Source organism: Platalea leucorodia (genome assembly GCF_965183815.1).
Source record: "Platalea leucorodia genome assembly, chromosome: 2".
NCBI classification, from domain to species: Eukaryota; Metazoa; Chordata; class Aves; order Pelecaniformes; family Threskiornithidae; genus Platalea; species Platalea leucorodia.
In genome coordinates, this window is record NC_138824.1 from 66,265,611 (window position 1) to 66,285,852 (window position 20,242).

At 43.1% G+C, this 20,242-nt stretch overlaps 2 protein-coding genes across 18 annotated transcripts in view; both read left to right on the forward strand.

Annotated features, from left to right (window-relative positions):
• Positions 1-9,798, forward strand: part of TMCO3 (transmembrane and coiled-coil domains 3) — a 34,588-nt gene extending 24,790 nt beyond the window's left edge. For 8 of the 12 annotated variants that reach the window (XM_082304533.1, XM_082304539.1, XM_082304535.1 and 5 more), the window contains 4 exons: positions 37-187; positions 6,519-6,598; positions 7,119-7,268; positions 8,878-9,798. In XM_082304533.1, coding sequence (XP_082160659.1) covers positions 37-187; positions 6,519-6,598; positions 7,119-7,268; positions 8,878-8,991 — 495 coding nt within the window. In that variant the 3' untranslated portion in view covers positions 8,992-9,798. Of the gene's footprint in view, positions 1-36; positions 188-768; positions 6,599-7,118; positions 7,269-8,877 lie in introns of those variants that run through there. The other 4 variants (XR_014227460.1, XM_082304534.1, XR_014227459.1 and 1 more) reach the window with 4 other exon arrangements.
• A 6,446-nt stretch (positions 9,799-16,244) lies between these two features.
• Positions 16,245-20,242, forward strand: part of TFDP1 (transcription factor Dp-1) — a 54,151-nt gene continuing 50,153 nt past the window's right edge. For 2 of the 6 annotated variants that reach the window (XM_082303744.1, XM_082303749.1), the window contains exons 1-2: positions 16,960-17,116; positions 18,021-18,105. In XM_082303744.1, coding sequence (XP_082159870.1) covers positions 18,094-18,105 — 12 coding nt within the window. In that variant the 5' untranslated portion in view covers positions 16,960-17,116; positions 18,021-18,093. Of the gene's footprint in view, positions 16,418-16,958; positions 17,117-17,397; positions 17,419-17,658; positions 17,851-18,020; positions 18,106-20,242 lie in introns of those variants that run through there. The other 4 variants (XM_082303745.1, XM_082303748.1, XM_082303747.1 and 1 more) reach the window with 4 other exon arrangements.

Here is a 20,242-nt window from a genome sequence, read left to right on the forward strand (position 1 = left end):
GGAAACAGCAATAGATTTTCTGTTATTCCTTGACAGATCACAGAGCTGTTGGATGTTTCAATGGAGCTGGGATGCTTCTTAGCCGGAGCTCTGATCTCTTCTCAGGGTCACATGGTTACTGAGGAGATTATGTCCTGTATTGAACCAATACGTGACTTTCTTGCCATCATTTTCTTTGCATCCATAGGTAACTTCTTAGAAAACTTACTTAAAAAATAGTGTTAACCTACAAATGTGGGGGAAGATGAAAAAAAAAAAGGTATCTACAAATTGGGGGGAGGAGAGGTGTTTTTTATTTGTTTTTTTTTTTTTTTAAATTTGTTAAGATACTAAAATATTAACTGACCACAATATTGATTTGACTTCGCTAATGTTATTAAATGTAACATTCATTTTCATAAGCAATTTCCAAGTTGTACTCTCAATTCTTGTTTTAATGTCAGCTTTTCATTGTTATTTCTGAATTTATCTGGGCTATTTAAAACATGTACCTAAAAATTTTAAGGTAAAAAGATGTTTTTGGTTTGGGATTTTTGCCTTTTTTTTTTTTTTTTTTTTTTTTTAAAATGTTCTTCTGTCTTCACATTGGATATATTTGTACTTTATACTAAAATTGTATTACTATTTTGAGTCAGTTGGTAGAGTAGATTTAAGGTCTTTATGGCTTGGTTTTCTCTAGAAGCAGAACATGATAACGGAAACAGATCTTTTTTTATAGCATCTTGTTTCTTTAGTTAGGAAAATGTGATCTGTGTGTTCTAAATGCAGGGAAAAACTAATTGAACAAGATGTATCTCAGAGACTACCTGAATGCCAACTGAAATGCAGCATTGATGCCTAAGACCAGGAGAGTAACTCATCATGCTTGTTATCCAGAACAAGTTAACTCTGAGAATATTTACAGTCAATTGGTAGCTTCATTTTGAACTGCTACATTCTCTAGCTGTCCGTGCATGCCCAAATAAGCTTTCTCTAAAGGAAACGGGAACATGTTACTGAAGTCCTTAGGTACAGTGAATGAGGAGACAGGCCCTGTGAAAGCACTTGCCTCTCCCTGTGGATTGTATAGGAGATGCACGTCCTATTTTTGGGGGCACTGTGAGGGTGTAAAATACAGGGTTTGAATGTGGCCTTTTTCACAAATCCAACCTCCTTCAACCCATGCTTACTGAGAAATTCTTGGGGTTTTTTGTTTGTTTGTTTTTTTTTTTTTCAAGACCACCCCTGGTTTTTCTTCTGGGTTTATTTGAAGTTTTCTGTTCTTTTTATCTCCATATATTTATTCAGATAATAGTGAAGTCTCATCAGCATAATTTTAATGCCTTTCCTCATGTACCTGTTTGATATTCATTTTTTCGTAACAGAAACTAGTGCTGTTTCTGGTGGTTGCCAAAATAAAAAGGAAATAGTTATGCTTGCCAATCTTGATTTTTGTTTTACCCAGCCCATGATAATAACTTGTGCTTATCAGTCAGATTGCTTAGTAATAGATATGTTTATTTGAATAACTTATTTTTTAATAAAGGGAGGAAAGTGGTGAGGTATGGTAAAACTCTTGGGCCCATGTAACTGACAAGGTTGGATGAGTAATGGCTAAATGCTCAGAGGTAAGTTGTTTATGTGTTTCAGTAAAGATGGTGATGGAGCGGACAGTGTTACCAGGGATACAAAGCATGACAAGTAATTATAAGCCCAAAATTAATTTTGCAAGAACTGAACAAAAATACTGTCCTACACTCTTGTGAATGCATAAATTAAGACTAGAGAAAAGACTTTGGTAGAGTACAAGAAAATAGCAAGACCTCAGTTGGCATGCTGGCAGCACTCCATATAGCCTACATTATTCTGTAAGGAAATTATTTTAGTAGTTCTGTTCCAGAATTAAAAAAAAAAAAAAAGTCTTTTAAACTGTTCTTATCATTATAATTGCAAGAAGGGAAAGAAAAGAAAATTCCCTAACAAGCTTGTATGGTTTTGCAGAAAATGGGTGTTACTCCTGCCTCAGAAGAATAAAATCAGAAAAATGAGCTATGTTATAGGCCTCTGACAAAATGTGACAATGCTGGCTTGTTTAAAAAAAAAAAAAATCAAAACAAAAAAAACCAAACCAAAACAAAAAACTGAAGAAACCCTTACCAAAACCAAACAACCCCCCTCCCCAAACATTATCCCACCCTTCCCACTTTACTTTCAATTACTTTCAAATTTTGTGGTTAACAGGAAGTTCTGTGGGGTGGCAAGGAGGTAGGTTTTAAAAAGGAGTGATGTGATGTTGCAAAGAAAACCTGAGTAGGATAAAAAGTATTCCTTAAACTTTTTAAAAAGAAATCTAGTAAGAAAAGACTTCTTGCTTGCTCTCTACTTACATATGTACACATGCAAATGATACATATCTATAAATATATAGAGATTTACTGTGTGAAATCATGTAAAGGCCACAGGGGAAGATTCTCCCCCTCCTGCCTAAAGAGAAGGCTTGTTGCTGTACGCAGCAAGCACCCTATTATAGAGAGCAGAAACACCGGAGATTCTGAGGTGGGATGGTATACCACTGCAGTAATATAATTTCTGTTCCTTTTAGAATAAAGGAATAAATAGGACAATTTGACTTAATTGAAAAGTGACTGTAAATATGTCACTTGGAAAAGCGAGTTCCTATTTTGCTTGTCTTAAATGCCTGCTTTTCTGTTCTCACTACAGAAATCCTTCTGGTGGCTAAAAGCTGAGCTGAATAGTACTTGTTTGTGTAATATCTCTAACAGTGGTCCTGCCCTTAGCTTGACCTGTGTAATGCTACTGCTTTCAAATTCGCGCGTGGGTGCATTTGTGGGAATACTGCACCTTTGCAGTCAGGCATTAACAGCTGCACTTTGAGTTACTCCCCATCTGTACATTCACTTAGGCCTGGGTGTGTTCTTCAAGGTTTCTGGCTCTCTTTACGCTATCTGCTGAGGTTAGAAAGTTCCTGTTAGTCTCTCTCCTCACTCATATTTTTGAGAGAACATCTGGACCAATCCCTTAGAGCCACATTTTGAGAACTTTCTTTCTCATTTCTGTTTTGGTACCTTGCACTCAGATCCTTCCCTTTCCGCCTCCGCCCAATTTGATTTTGTTTTGATTGCTTTTTAGAAAGATGGAAGGCATCTTTGCATAGACAGTTTGACTTTTTTTAAAGGCTCCGATATCCCATTTTTTGTCAGTCTACAAGGCTGTTTGAAATTGGGCATCAGGACCCTCTCTGCCACTGGTGAGGAGGCAGATTACTTCCACTAAGTTGTGTCCTCAGTGTGCTGTACAGATGTACTCACTGGCCAGGCTTCATGTTTCCCTTCTGGGTAAATCTTGTGGTCGTTGTTAGACCTTGAATGCAAGATGCTGAAAACCCTTTAGCAGTGTGGTCTTTTTCTTCAGAAGAGGGGTGATGCTGACACCGTCAGCACTACCACTGTCCAGAATAAACATGCACCCAGTGTTACTCTGATAAGCCTCTTAACATTTCTGTTGAATTTGAGAGAAATCAAAGGAAGATCCCAGCTGGAATTCATTAGGTGACACACATTGCCTTCTCCTTATCCATCCGGCTCTACTGCTTTGTTGTCCTGCATGGAACACAATGAAACTTGGGAGGTTTCGAGCTCTCAGAACTGACATTAGAATCAAGAGGACTTTCCCCTTTGCAGAATAGATGGAGATGAATGTTGGTTTTCCACTCTGCTACTTAATGATCTAGCCAGGGCTTTAGCATTTATTGCATTTGCTAGCTATGATCTTAGGTTCGTTAAGCCTCTTAGTAGATACAGCATCCCAATGCATCGCTAACGTGATTTTTCTGAGTCATGTCCTGTCTTGAGGATGCGTCAAATAACTCTACTGGCTCCAATTTGACCAACAGAGTTCTGGTTTCTGTAATCTTTTTTTTTCCGTCAAGGATATCCAAGATTCCTTTTCTTGATGCTGGATCTCCCAGGGTGTGATCATGACATTTGGATCTTCACATGCTGTTTAGCGGCCATACAGCAGATTGGTGGAACCTGTCTAATCGGGGGGGGGGGGGGGAGAGGGAGTTTACTTGTTAAGCAGAAAGTACTTATAAAAAGAATGTGCAAAATCTTGCTTGTAATCACCCACAGAAGAACACATACCAACTTACACGAGTGAACTGTGCTTTTGGCTTGACATTGATGCAAGGTCACCTTCACCCCAAGGCCTCCATTCCAGCTATTCCAGAACACTGCTTAGAATTGAAGCCCAGTGGCTTACGCTCAGCTCTGTGAAAATGTACCTAAGTGATATCGTAGCTATTCGTGACAGGCCAACATGCCACATGCTACCTGATGACAGTGCTGAAGTTCTTGAATTATTTGATTGAAGCGTTTCTTGTATTTTAGAGAACAAGTCCATAGTGCCTCTTGAACTTAGTCACAAAGTCTGATTAAAACCATTGAAATAAATGCCCATATTCATGCACCTGCTGTCTATGAAGTTAATGTTTCTGATGACGTTCGTGTTGTCAGGAAGGCTTCATGTGCTTGTATAGCAGTCTGATATGACTTCTGGCCTTATCGTAAGTTTTCATCTAGGGCTGGGGCAAAAGTCTGTAATGAGCATGAAATCCACTATAGTGGGATTTATTTTCCCCAAAACATGTCTGGATGCCGAGATGTTTATTTGTTTGCTCAGAATAGTGTATGTAACAGGTTTAGGCTTGCTTCACCTTGCAGGTGCTTACCTCCGCGGGACTGGTATAGAAATCTGCAGTAGTTTGTGCCTCAGCTCTTTGGAATATGGTAATAATCTCCACATAGGGCAGCAGTTCAAATGGAATTCAGACTGCATGTCTGCTCCGGAACTGAAAAGGTAGCTCCACCAGTAGTGACGAGAGCACTAGGCTGTATTTATAGCCTCCCTCTGAAATCTTCAATTCCAGATGTGGCAGAGTTGGCCCTCTTATCAAACATGACATTGTTATGGGCTGCATTTCTCTAGTTGTTTTTCATGTATGTTTCTGAGACCGGCCTAAGGGTCTATGAGCAGTAGGCACATGATGCACAGTAAAAAAAGAGAAGCTACTTACTTGCCCCTCCATGTGCATGTGTGCACACAGTTGGATTTCTTTTTTTCTTTTTCCCCTTATTCTGATAGTCTTTTGTATTTGCACTTTGGTAGTTGGAAGGAAATGAAGACATAAAACGTGCTGACTGGGTAGTACTTGTATAAAAATCTCTGATGTATTTGAAGTACATTTCCATCCACAATGGAATATGTGTATGGACAAAACATTGTGAAGTTACTGTAAGTAACTTCTCTTGCACACTCTGGGAGAGAAGATGACTCTTGGCTCTCTGCAGTTCTTCTGGCTCTGCAATGCTATGGGGCAGGGAAAATCAGTGAAAACTTCTGTTGTGTTAAAATAGGAAGTTACAGCATTGATTTACATGCCTCGTGCTTTGGAAGGCTAAACTCTTGTCCTTCACCAGAAATAATTGGGTTGGAGAACTGCCAACTATTATGGTTTTATCAGAAACACCACCACTATTTTGGTTCCTCTTTGTAAGAGCTTTTATGAAAAAGCAATGAGCTTCCAAAGATACACAGTTATGTTTGCCTGCACAAGTTCCTCATAACCTAGGAGGAAAAAATGGACGTCGTCAGCTCTGAGTAAGATTCTTCCTCAGTGACTCCAGGACTTCTCCAACAAATACTTCTTTTTCTTATGTTTAATATTAGCAGGATTTAGTTTTAAATTTCTGTGCTCTTTATGATTCTGGTTATCTTGCTTCATGTAATTACTGAATTAAAATGACAAAAATTGCAATAAAGAAAAGAGAGACAGACACTCCTCCCCCCCAAAAAAAACAAAAACGAAAACCAAACCAAGCCTCAACATCATAGCAATGGGGTTTTGTATAATTCCTTAATTGTTAGACCATGCTCAGACTTTACTTGATTCCAGTCTAAGTGACTTTTCCAGTTCGGGTGACTTTCAGTGTTTGCAAGTGAGGGTCATGGGATCAAAACAGTTACATTTTCTGTTGTAGCTATAGTCTATGCAAATACTGAATATAATGTTCCTCCCACAGTGATAGTCGATTACCATGTCATACAAAAATGTTAAACGGCTAGCAAAGTGTATGTTACAATCGCTGTGCAGAACAATGGAATTGTTTTCCTGCAGCATTTTTATAGCTTTCATTAGAGGTGTGTTTCAGTTCAGATTCTGGATTGTTGACTGGTGCGGAAGAGGGAAAACTTTGTAAATGAAAGTGCTCGTGCATTGGTCATATACAATTTAACTCAATTGGGAATATTGTTTGTGCTAAACCCCTCTGAAGGAAAAATGGTGGGATAATGCAGGAAGTGCTTCAGTGATCAAGTAGGTAGTGTTGGTAGGTGTGTTAGGGCTTTTTGTTTGTTTGTTTTTGAGAATACAATCTTGCAATTAAATTTATTATTAACTCAGAAAATTATCGTAGTAAGATAAGCGTTCAACTTTGAAATATTGTTTTCTTTCCTCCTAGGACTTCATGTTTTCCCCACGTTTGTAATATATGAACTCACAGTCTTACTATTCCTTACACTATCTGTGGTCATAATGAAGGTATCTTCTTTTTCTCTTTTTTATCTTTTAATAGTTTAAATAATCTTTCTGCTGCATGCCCTAATGAAAATTCTGTGCAGGAACTGAACATCTGATACAACAGAGAATATTACATCTTTACTGTACATCTGTATTTGGAGGAATCTTACTGATTAGAATACAGTTTGATACAACATTCTTAGGATATTAAAAAAAAGGATTGTAATGTTAAAAGTAAGTTAAGTAAGTTACACATGGAGAAACATCTATTTATCTGGCTTGGGATTTGTGACAAAGTTATCACGTGTTTTTATTATAGTAAACAAGATACTACTTTTTACTGTGCAATGTACATTTGTCTCTTTTGACATTAATACAGAAGAGACATTTAGAAGTCCACTAGTTTATTTTATGTCCAGAATTATTGTATTTGATGCTACGTATCTTACAAAGATTGTACTATTTTATTTATTGCACTTCTTTTATTTAAACAAACAAACCAAAACAAACCTACAACAACCCAAAAAAAATGTTTTTAAAGTTTGTCTTGGCAGTGCTTGTCCTTTCTCTGATTCTTCCAAAGACCAGCCAGTATATCAAGTGGATTGTCTCAGCAGGACTGGCACAAGTCAGTGAATTCTCTTTTGTTCTGGGAAGTAGAGCAAGGAGAGCAGGGATCATATCTCGGGAGGTAAGCTGCTCTGCAGTTATTAACTTTGTTTTTTGCACCTGTATAACTTACTGGGATTTTGTATTACAGTATATCTGAAATACCAGTACATTCCAATTTTGTGGCATCTCTCAACTGTTAACAAGTAGAATCAACCCATACAAATGGAGACATGTATGTCCCTGACAAGGGTTATTAGTTCTGGTTATTACTTGTTTCATATTGTACTTTAATATTTTAAATAGCAGGTTTTACTTTTAAATAGCTTAGTTATAAATGCTTTACATTAACTGCTGTCACTTACAACTTCTTTATAACTGAGCAGTGAGTTGTAGATAGCACACAAGTCACTAAGACTGAAAAGCCTTTGCTTTTAAAAATCTTGATATAGCTACGGGAGGTAACAGTATAGGACTTGAATAAGGAAATATCAGTAAATGAGAATTAGAGAGCAGATATGGTGAAGTGTAAATTGCCTTAACATTTAAACAAGCAAACAAACTTGTAATCTTTACCTGCAAAGCTTGTTCATTTTAAATCCTTTGCAGAAGAAACAGCCAGCTTTTTCAGTAGTCATGAAAAAAATCCCCGAGGAAAGAAACCTTAAACCTAGTTTTATATTGAAGCTGTGAGAATGTTATTTTTTTCAAGACGAAGTCTGCTTTGTGAAATTAAGTAAATTATGGCTATAGAGCTACAACAACTGACCTCACTTTCTAGTGCTAGCTGCTTTCTCCTCTGTATCTCTGCTCATAAAAATACTCTGCTGGCACTCCAAGCTTTTCATTGTGTGAGCAAGTGGGCTGTATAATGCTGGAACCACTTCCAAATAAAGCACATGCTAAAAACTTACACAATGCTGCTCACTTGTATAGATAAAGGTGATTCATTTTCATGTTCACTCCTGCACATAATAAGGCGTTATAAATATTGTATGTTTGTATAGAGTTTCAAGAGATCTATACGTGATCACAGAACCAGTTTAGGAGCCCACCCACTGCGCTTGGAGGCCTTTAGGCTTTCATTTTTTCCTGTGGCAGCTCTCACGTGATTATCTACTGTATAGGTTTATATAGCTCTGAAATTTCCAAAAGTCATTCTTCTGTTTGAGACCTCAAAACTACTTCCTGCTGCTGTTTTATAAGACTCATTCAGTCTATGTAGTTAAGATCTTTTTTCAGAAGATGTGCAGTATGACTTAAAGGGATTTTTGTTTGCTTTTTTTAGTGTACAAAATAGGAGTGAACTTTGCCATTATATCATTAAACCAGAATAGTTTTGGGTGGTTTTGGTTGGGTTTTTTTGTTTGTTTGTTTTTTTAAAGTGGTATTTGGCCTTTGACCTTTTAGCAAACATTGAGCTTTCAAAACTGATCTCTTAACTGTACATGCAAATAATTGTTTTTCTATAAGCTCATAATGTTGTTTTTGTAATTGTATCTTCAAACCAGGTAAACAGATGATTAGATGATTTGAGTGTGCACTTGTTTGCTTTTGTAGCAATATGCATAGTTGGTTAGGAAGACAGTTGAAGTCTCCTGAAAATACTGTCTGATCTCCTCAGACTTCTAGTCACTTCCTAGTTTACCATGTAACAAAGAGAAATAATGGCTTTTATTTGCAATTTTCAGGTCTATCTTCTCATTCTGAGTGTGACTACTCTAAGCCTTTTACTTGCCCCTGCCCTGTGGAGAGCTGCGATTATGAAATGTGTTCCAAGACCTGAAAGACGCTCAAGTACTTGATTAAGATTTGCACATATACAAGAATACACGTTCTTGCAAGGAATATCTTCATTACTCTTTGTATTTCTATGCACTTAGAAAACAAGAGGTTTTGAGTAGTCAGTCCTCTTAACGTGCACTTGGTTATAAGCCTTATACTGACCTTAAAACAAAACAAAATTCAACATTAAAAAATAATTCTATAATTTGAATTGCACACCTTTTACAAAACTTACTTTCTCTCTGACAGATTAGCATTTGACAGAATATTTGTTCTTGAACCAATCAATTATTCAGAGCATAAATTATTTTTTTTAAATATAGCATCACGCAAACTGTGTTGATTATTTTTTTCCTGAATGTGCCTTTTAATTTTCATCCTATTTTGTTACTGCTGGTTCATCACCAGATTTTGTTTAAAAAGAAAAAAAAAATATATATTATGGTGCCTATGGTATCTTCTTCCACTAAATGACTTGAGTCATTTTCGCATTTAGGAGTCTAATATACTAGTATAAAATTAATCACAAAACACATTTCTAACGGCGAGTAAAAGTGTAGTCCTCTACACGAAGAAAAGGTGTAACTGTTTAGCATCAGACTGTTTTAAGCAGTCAAATACATATTCCAAATGATGCAGCCAATATTGTGTGATATTTTATTCCAAATTGCAGCATATAATGTATTTTCTTATAGTGGTAACTTTTATTTGTGTTAGTTCTTGTATTTATTTACATATTCGACTAAAAGTTGATGGTAAGAAAGGGCATAACTTAAGTTATATTTGAAGACTGACGGTTGTCACCCATTCTTGTTGCTAACTGCTGTTACAGTAATTGTTTACAGGTTTTTTTTTCTTTGTTTTAAATCAAAAATAAATTTAGTAAAACTGGGAAGTCTAATTTCAAGCAGATATGAAAAACATCAGTTCTGTAACTTTGGAGGTTGGATGTTATTTGATGCTATGCTAGATTTGAAATTATTTTAAGTAAATTAATTTGCACAAAACTAGAAATGGCAGACTGGATGTGTATTTGGAACTCCATGACTTTAGACGTTGCATTTACATTGAATAAATTGTTAGTCTCTTTAAAATATGATATTTTAAAACCCAGTGTTTTGAATGTGATCTTAAACGTGTTTTGTTCTTTGAAATGTTACATGTAGCGGGATAAGTCTTGTAAAAGCCTATTCTTTAAGTGTCATAGAGAAAGCTTGCTCATAGACTGTAGTCTACTCTGACAAACAATTTAAAAATAATCTTGAGGTTTATCTGCTAAAAACAATACTATTAAAGATATATTAACACTTTAGGTCAGTATTATACTGTCACCTGAAATAACTTCGGTACCCACAAAATGGCTAGAAAAATGCATGTTACATAGGTTTAAATTGCCAATTAAAATGAAAGCTGTCATCCAAGTAGCAAAAAAAAGCTTTGGATGGATTTATGTGCTTCATACCTCTTTCCTCTACCATAGTAGCCTCAGTTTTCTCCTGTGTTTTCTCCAGCATCTGCGGGGCTTGTCAAAATGCAGCTTGGACTAGTCTGGAGTGTGTACATACTGTTAGGACAGGGTAGGCTTCATCATATTTGAGTTCTTGCTCACTGGGTTCGGGGCTTTCTCTCCAGGCACTGATGCTTCAGAAAGGTTGCAGGAATGTATGGCAATTCCGGCTCTCCTTGAGTGGTTTCAAAAGTTATCGAGGAACAGTGACAAATGCAGAGGAAAAAGCTGCCTTATAAATAAAATGTTGGTTTTGTTTTTTCTTTTTTTTTTTTTTTTTTATAAAATGAATCTGTAACAGAAAAGAAACATGAAGCTGATTTGTTGGTGTATTTAAATATTTTGTATTCAAAATATATAAGCAATTCTATGTTTTATTTGTCCTACAGAAGTAATTTTAGTTTTATGGTACCATTTAATAATCTACTAGCTCAGACCTTTTACACTTTTTCAGGTGCCTCACTAAAATAATTTGTTTCTTAACTGTACTAGGGAGAGAAATCTTACTCTATCCACTGACCTAGCTCATAGTTTCTGCTTAAAATACAAGCTTCTCTCCTGAATGCCTCATTTTGGTTTTGAAAGATGTAGTTTCACATGTAATTTACCACCTGTGTTTCAGGGGGGAAAAAAAAAAAGTATCTATGACAGACTGTGGTAGAGACCTCTGTATGGTTTCCATTATGTCTCTTAGTTAGCCCTTGAAACTATTATACAAAATATTACAGCTGTGATGAGTAAAGTCTTTGTCTAAATAAATTGTTGTGGCTAGTCGTACTTCTCTGGAAAATTCCAGTTAGGAGAGCAGGAAATACTGATGGTTTGTGTCTCTTAGAAGAAAGAAAATATTTTCCCAATTACCTTTTAAAGGAGTTGGGTGAAGAGTCCTTTTGGTACCATGTCCAGAAAGGAAAGCAAGTATCTAGATACCTTACTGCTTGCCTCATCTCTGTCACTTCTTTCCTAACTAATTTTTGATTCAGTCATGACTTGGCTAGGCTTTAGGAGAACTAGGGAAAGAGAAATAGGAGCCTCATCTGAGTGTCAATGTTCTGTGCCTCTTTGTTGACATAGACTTGGATTGCCTGATTGAATATTAGATGTAAGTTCGAATTACTAATCTTATTGGACATACAATAAGTTTGTTTACAATCAGGTGTTTGAGATTACCTCCAGATTTCTATGAGACATATTGAGATACTGTAGATGTTTCCCGAAATGCAAATAATGGCTCTATGCATAATTCCATGTCAAAATGGGGTAGTCTCATGACACAATCGTAGGGCAGAAACAACAGACCTTATTCCTGAATGGTCAGTCATGCCTGTATGGAAAATGGGGAGAATATTTCACAACTGGCCCACTTAGATATAACTGCAGCTTTTCAGGAACCTTACGCTTGTACCCTGGAATATTCTCTTTCTGTGTCAAGTAGATACAATTAAAGCAGAGATCCAGAAGCCCTGAAAGGAAAATCTACTGATTTGTTGAAGGCTTGCTGAAGAACAGGTGGCCTTTTCTGGAAATTTTTGTTTCAGGTTGTCGGACAGTGGTTCTTTCTCATTCATTTATCTAATGATCAGCATCATTTGAATACAGAAAAGCTGATACAGGGCAGAAACTTCCTAAGTGGCGAGAGGATATTTCTGTGGTGAAGCTGAGCTTAAGGGAGTGGAAAGGAAGGGTCTGCTCTGTGCTTGAGTAGCAACTCAGCATATACCTGTTTTGGGGTTGAGGGGGGGTTGTGCTTTTTTTTGGTTGGGTTGTTTCAGAGGTGGGTGTAACTGGTTGCTTGTTTTGTGTGGCTTTCTCTCTGAAAATTTGAGTTCTTGCATGTTACCCCTTAATTGCTACCTTTGGTCATTGTTCCCTATGAGGGTGAAGGAAGCACAACAGTTTAAAAGCTGGTAGCGTGGGCTGTGCTTATACTTTGTGAGTCATTTCCCTGTCCCCAAGGTCAGATGGGTATATATGGACCCACAACCACCCTACTTATGGCTCATCCCGTATAGAGCAGGCTGCGTCAGTTCCTCAGTAGGAGGATGTCTAGTGGGCGCTGGGAGGTAGGCTCTTGCAATTGTGACTGACGTGGGTCTAGGACGGCTCAAGGAATGCTGTCATGGTGGCCTAGTCCAGGGGGCTACATAGCTTTTTAAAAGCTCTAAGAATTCATATTTCCTATAGTCCTCGAAGACGAGGAGAAAGCAGCCTCGCAATACCTTGTATTTTCCTTGTTCTACAGTTGGACATCCTCCGCTTTGCGGGCAGAGAGGCGTGTGGGGGTGCCTAGCGTGACAGAATACTGCTGGATGATGATGCTTGATGGAGGGTGTGAGAAAGCTAGCGTGGTCTGTTGGAGGGAACCCAGGAACAATCTAATCACAAAAGCACTGCTGGGGTTTGTCTCGGGAAGGAATCCGTAGTTCTGCTCTGCGAGCAATCCTGGCCGTGCCCCAGCAGGCGGGCAGTGCCAAAGGTGGAGGAAACTGGACCCCCGAGTGACAGGAGGCAAGCCACGCTAGCAGCGCTAACATCCTTGTGGGAAACAGCAATGGCTTATAAGGAGCAGCAAGTACCAGACATCCGCTATTCAGATGACCTGGGGGGAGCCGACAAAACTAGTGAAGCAGAAGGAAGAGCACCAAGATGTCCTGAGGGCTGGGAGGTGTGTGGCCCACCCCACCCTGAAGGAAACAAAAGGCAGAAGGGAAAGGCGGGCCCCTACCAGCTTCCCTTAGTAGCCCAGGAGGTGTGCTGCTTTGGTTCTCCCACTGCCTCTGCTGAGTAATTACCGCTGCCGTGGGGGAAAAACTTATCGACAGTAAGGACAGTGGAGACTAGGAACACCTCCTGATTGCTGGAGACAAAGAACAAACCGGACCGTCCTGTGACCAGAGTGGCTTAGGGACAACTGATCCTGCCTTGGGGGACAAGATCTAGATCAGGGCATGGCAATGTTTTCAAGGTTACGGTGCCAAGCTATATTTTTTATTGCCTGAAGTGGAGCAGAAATTTGAGAATTGGGAGATGCTGTCTCCCAACTGAGGCCAGATGCTGACAAGCTTGTCAGCTGGTATTCGGTCTTTATTTAAGCCAGGAGTTTGCACAGGTCCCTCTCTGAAGATGGCATGGCTTCCAGTTCTGAAGCTTGTAGGTAGGTCAGAATATGTCCACGTGCATGTCCTCTGGTACCTGTTGTAGGTTTCTGTCCACGGACTAGATGACCTCTTGAAACACAGTTTCCTCGTGTCTGTCACGCCGTTCTGCCACACGGACACTCTTTAAGGTTGTGATCCGTTCTCCTTTTCAAGCACACTTAAAAGGGGGAGGCAGGCCACAGAAAGCAGTGGTGAACTGGAATAGCCTTTCACCACTACAAACACAAACGAAGTCCTAAAGCTCCAGAATGCCTGAGAAAGGCGTGCTCAGAGATTAGAGAAATGCTGAAGGTTTTTTCACTGGTACAAATACTTCAAATTAGTTGTGAACAACCCTCTGCTAAAGAAAAAAAAAAAAAACCACCACTTGGGAGTGGGTATGCTTGGGCAGTTAGTAATGTGTCAAAATAAAGGCTAGCAAACCAGGACACCCCCTCTTGTTCACGCTTGTTCACTTGTCTCGCAAGAAGCTTGGGGCAGAGAGAGGCTTGCCGGGAAGCACGAGCAGCACAGCAAGATTACGTGACAAGGGTAAATAGAGGAATTAGAGTAACTAAAAAAGGTGATCTTCAGTCACTGTTTCTTTATTGACTAAGGTCAAGAAAGCATCAGTTCCGATGTTTGCAGAGAAGCCGTGTGGTTTGCAAAAGCAGGTAGCGACGTGGGGTTCATATTCTGTCCTTTGATTGCCACCGCTCCTCCGTTCTGAGAGCTAGTATAGTTACCGTAGTCCCTACAAATCACAGTTGCTAATGAATTGTTTTCTGCTGTTCATAGGTTTCTGTCAATTTTGCTTTGTACTAGAGAAGGTAGGTTTCTCTTCAACCTGAGACTTTTTCAAAATGGCACTAGCCTCTTAGGTAAAACTTAAAACAGCAGAGGAAATGCTTTGTATCTTAGTCATTTAATTGTAACTTTTTAAAAGCGCGTTTGCTTTTTTTGTAGTCCCTTCTTCAGCCTGGGCCAGACGTACCCTGGTGAGGGTGCATTCCTGGAGACTGCAGGAGCTCGTGGTAGTTGTGATAGTGGAACGTTTTTTTTTCCTACAGGAATTAATGTAGAAAGGGAGGTGGCGGGGGGGGGGGGCAGGGACTTGAGATACATAGACAGTTGAAATCCACAGGCATAGCGTATATATGACCTGGAGGCTGGAGAGCAGCACCATCAACTGGAGGAGATGATGTCTTCTAGGAAGCATTTTTTTCTGCAGCTGGCTCGGGGTGTTTCATGTTTTTTGTGTGTGAAAGTACTTGCCTCTTTCTGAAAAGTTATAAACAGTTATATTTTCATTATCATCTTCTTTCTTTGATGTCCACTGCCATCAAGCTTAGTCAAGAAGAATGAAGAAATGAGGTAATAACTGGTCATTATCAGAGCAGGCTACTGCATGAGCAGCCATGGAACCCCAAAGCAGCAAGCGGGAGGTTACTGTGAATGAAAAACTTCAAAGATTGCTATTTATCAAGAAAATTAAGGTAGCTAGTGTTTCCCCATTATTAGAAAACACAACTCCTGAATGTCTTAAAAAATTGAGTAAGGTATAAAAGTAACTAAATGTGAATTTAGTCAACTAATGAAATACATTTTCTCCGGCATCTGTGCTAGATTGTTCCGCTGTTTCTGTGTAGTGGCTCTGCTGGTCCTGCCTCCTGTTCCCAGCTCGTCGTCTGTCCCAGGCAGGATCAGGAAGCAGCAGGGTTGCAGAGAAAGAACGAACCTTTTACTTCCTGCTCTCCTCTTGATCGCGTTATCGACAGCCTTGTACCACGCAGGCTTCGTATCGCGTGCACAACTGCGTGCAGCTTCCCCCCCCACCCCCCATCAGTCTTATATCCCTGCCTATAACCACCACAGCTTTTGAGCTTTTTAAATTTGTTGCAGTTTCCCCCATTCTAGCTATGCCTTTATAGCCCCCGCTACGCATGCTGGCAGTTTTTTGCCAAAAATTACATCATTCTTGTGTAATTACATCACACAACTGTAGCTACACGCACCGCTTCCACGGCTGTCGGTGCACACAGCTAGCCTATGGGGCAGGCAGGGGTGTCACAGTCTGGAGGGGTCAGAAACCGGGAGGGCTGAATTTTTCAGTGTAGGTCTGGCCTAATTCAAGGTTGAGAGCAGCAGTCGCCCAGCGGAAAACTTTCACTTGGATTACCGTAAAGTTCTAATTTTAGCAACGATGGCTGCAAGCGAACTTGCTCAAGTAACGGCCGGAGAGAGCGCGATGGGGAAGCAGCGGCAGGATGTTGTGGCAACCAACCGCACCGCCCTGCCCCGCCGGCTCCCGCGCCCCCAGAAACCCGCTCAGCGGCAAGGGCGGCCCGGGCTCGCTCCTCGGCCGCCAGGCGGGCCGGCTGGCGGAGGCTGAGCGCGGCGGCCCGGCCCGGCCCGGCGCGGCCCTCCCGGCGGCGGCGGGGCCCAGGCGCGGGCCGTGCCCCGCAGCGATAAGGGCGCGGAGGCGCCCGGCGCCTTCCCGCCCCTTCACGGCGCGGCGCGGGAGGCGGCTCGCGCCCACACGCGCGCGCGCGCCGGCGGCCACGTGCTCGGCGGCGGCGGCGGCGGCCGGGGCCGAAGAGCAATCTCGCGCCGATGCTTCCCGCGCGCTCGCCGCCAGCGCCGCAGGGCGGGGAGTCGGAAGGCGCGAAAATCCCGCGCATGCTCCCTCCGCCCATGGAGCGGCGGGCGGTTGGCTTGGCCGCTCCGCGTGTGCCCGTGCAAGGCACGCTACACCCCCGTGACGTCAGCGCGCAGCGTCACGCCGGTGGGACGCACAAAAGTGTAAGTTTCAATTTTTTTTTTCCCTGCCAATGGTGGGGGGGGGGGGGGAGAGAGGAAAGAACGGCGGGGTCGCGCGCGCGGGGCCCGGGGAGGGGCTGCTGCGCTCGCGCCCGCCCGCCCCCTCGCCGCCCCCTCATACCCCCACCCCCACCCCCCCCCCCCGCGGGCAGCCCCTCGGCCGCTGGGGCGCGGGCCGGGGCAGCGCCGGCGGGCAGGTGTGCGGGGCCGCGGGCGGGCCGGGCCGGGCCGGGCGGGCGGCGGGGGTGGCGGTGGCGGGCCGGGAGCCCGCCAGGCTGGCGACCGGCGGGGACAGAGGCGTGCTGGGAAGTGACAGCCCGCCGGAGAGACCCCCCCCGCCGCCCGCCCGCCTGTCTCCCCCCCGCACCCCCGCCCCGGAGCGCGGAGAGGCGGGCGGTCCCTGCCGGCCCCCCCCCGCCCGCTCCCCGCCCGAGCTGCCGTTGGGGCCGTTGGTCTCCCGCCGCCTCCCCCCCGCGCCGGCTCCCTCCTCCCCCTGCCCCCTCCCGCCGGGCTCGCCAGGCCCGCGCGCGCCGCCGCACATGTGCAGTTGGGCGCCTCCGCAGCAGCGCGGCGGCGGCGGGTGCTGCTGCTGCTGCTGCTGCTCCCGCTCCGCGCTCCGGGTCCCTGTCTGGGGGCGGCGGCGGGGGATGGAGCCGGCGCTCTCTGCCTTCGGCCGCTCAGGTGCGGGCGGCCCGGGCCGGCCTGCGGCGGGGGGGTGGGATGCGATGCGATGCGACGGGAAAGGGGGGGGGGGGGGGGGGGGGGGGGGGGCGCCGCCGCCGCGGGGCGCTGCCGCCGGCGGGGCGAGGAGGCTGGGGACGACGGGGTGGACTCGCCGCCCCCTCCCCCCGCCGCCGGCGGTGCCGCCGCCCGGCGCGCGGGCGCGTCCCCCCTTCCTCGTGCCCCCGCCGCCTGCGAGGCGATTAACGCGGCCCCTCGCCGCCCAGGGGAGGCGGCGCGGGGCTCCGGGCTTTGCCCGGGCGGTGAGGCCCTGGTCGGGGGGCGCGGAGGGGGGAGGCGGGCGGGCGGCGGGCGCTGGGTGCCCGAGGCGCGGTGGCGGCTGCCAGGCTCTGCCTCTTGGTGCAGCCGCGGCCCGTCCGCCTGCGGGGAGGAGGGGGAGGAGGGGGGGGTTGCGAGGCCCCGGGGGGAGCTGGCCCCTGAGGCCTACTTGTGCCTGCTGCTGGAAACGGGGGTGGGGAGGAGGAGGCGGCCAAGGGAGCGATCTCTTCCCCCGCCGCTCCTGCCCGCGCCCTGCTCTGCGGTGTTGCAAGGGGCGCAGCTGGACAGGGACCGGCCCGGCGTGGGCTGCCCGCTGCCCTGCTGGGATCGGGGACGGGCTGGGGGAAGGGCGCTCCTGCCAGGGGGGAGCTCACCCCCCTGTCGGGAAAGGAGAGTTCCCCACACGCGGGCGTGGGGTGGGTGCGGGGGCCTTAGGGGGCGAATTGGTCATGACAGAAAACTTTCTCCTCTTTAAAAACGTTTTTTTAAAACCTGAATTGTATTCGGTGGTAGTCAACAATTTCAATTGTGCAAACTTTCCCTCCTTTCATTTTTGTAGCTGATGTTGTCTTTACTTGCTTTCTAGAGAATAGCATCGTTGTCTCTGTGTCCTGCAGCCGTCAAGATTTTCAGAGGACTGATTTCTAGTCTTTGGTAACATGGCAAAAGATGTAAGTATATTTGTAGCACATCATATGTGGAAGCATAGCTCATAGAATATTTTTGGTTTTGTTAACAAAAGCAAACCAGGTCATGCTTTATAATAGCTGGCATTAATGAATATATGAAACTTACTTTATCTACGTTGTACATCTAGCCTAGGCTGTGTTTTCCTGTAGATATAACAGCATAAAACAGCTTCAGATCTGCAGCCATTTTTTCAGAGTAATTAATCCTAAGAATTCACTATGCTCATAAAAACACTTGGGCCATTGGTATTACATGTATTCACATTGAACGCTAAAACAACTTGGTTTTGAATTGGATTTTAAAAAAAACAGTGAATACTGTTCAGATGACGGGGTTGTTGACTGCTGCATTGACTACTGCTGTCAACAGGCATTGCCTTTCTTGTGTTCAAGGAGGCATGGTGTATTGAAGGGAGTGAAGGTGGTTCCGTCTCTGTATGTGCTCATTGTTTTGTCTCTGTCTACCAAAAGGTGCTAGTTAGTGTTCCTAAAAACAGGCTTTGTGGACTTTCGTCATAGACTTCCATTACCATTGACATTAAGGTTAGTGGCTTTGATTCTGTGGCCCACCTCTTGAACCATGCTTGCTCTTTACCTATTCCAGTACTTTAAAAAAAAAAAATTAAACAGATTCTGCATTTAAGATGTAATTCATTGTTAATACCTGATACAACTGGGCTTTCACATTCCCTTACTGAAAATAAGACAAGATACTACTCTGTTTGAATCCAATTAGAATATATCTCCCCTTCAAAAAAAAAAACAACCCAAAACAACAGCATACAAACTAAGGAAAAGCGATATAATTCAAATTCTTAAACAGCAGGTTACAATCTAACGTGGACTGTTGTAGCTTTCAAATAGCAAGAATTTCCATGAAATAGTGATTGGTTTAACAAATTAATCTTGTAGCGAATTTTAGTAGTTCAGAAGCAACAGAAAAACATCTTAACGTGCAGAGAAGCAACCAGAAATACGTAGTCACTCAAAGCTTGCCTGGAAGAGATAAGGGTGGCCAAGTACGTTACAGATAGCAGAGTTCAGGGAATGAAAGGCTATATAAGCGGGAAGAAAATAAAGAGGGATGTTAGACTAGGAGATTAAATAGCTCAAAGTAGTTGAGATACTAAAGTACATTTATTTAATATTAGCTTTTGGGAGAGAGATCAGCTAAGTGAAGAAGTGCTCGCACCTGGAAATACAGATGAATATCCTAGAAGGTCTAGGGGAGCAGAATGAGAATAAAACATTTAAGAACGAACCTCATTTTTGGAAGATGTGGCTTATTCTAGAACAGAGTAGTTAAGGGAGGAATAATGTACATGATAGTAAACTTCAGAAGTGGAAGATGATGCTACAGATTTGAACAGAAACTGTTTTCAGTATCCTTATTATAAGAATTAATAAACTGAATTTGGAAAAATGAAAATCTGTGTCAGGTTTTAGGTAAAATTTTAAGTGTACCCGAGCACCGGAACAGGGGAGCTGGAAAAGGTATGAAATCTTAATTGAAGGACTGTCTAACCTGTTCTTAAAAACCTCTACACATACTTAATCGTGCCTCAGGGAAGAAAGATGAACTGCTTACCTTTTTGCAGACTATTACATAGCCACCATTACATGATGTCTAAAACGTGTAGTGAATGCTGGGAAATTTTAAATTTCCAGGTCTGACTATGGGCCCTATTACGTTTGATTTAATGCTAGAAAATAGAGATGCTAATTGATATAACACTTTTTTCATGATTCCCGTATTTTTTGTCCAAAATCCAAGTTCTTTTCCTAGCGAAATAATGGAGTTAATCATGATAGAGACGGTATCACTAAATTTCTGGGCACTGAATCTATGAAGACCTGCACCGCTGTAAATGTAAACATTCTGAATGGAAATATTGCTGTGATGAATGGCCCGTGGTTCTGGCATGTCACCTATCAAGTGCACTAACTGACTGTGAGATGTAGTGGTGAAGAAGACGGCATAGTTGGTGAATGCCCCCACCCCTTCCTTCCCTTTTTCTCAGCAGAGCTGAGATGGCTAAACTGTGGTAAGGGCTGTGCTGCTACGATGCCACGTCTGGGCTTCGGGTGGCATTTACATGGCCAAGCCTGCTGCAGTGTG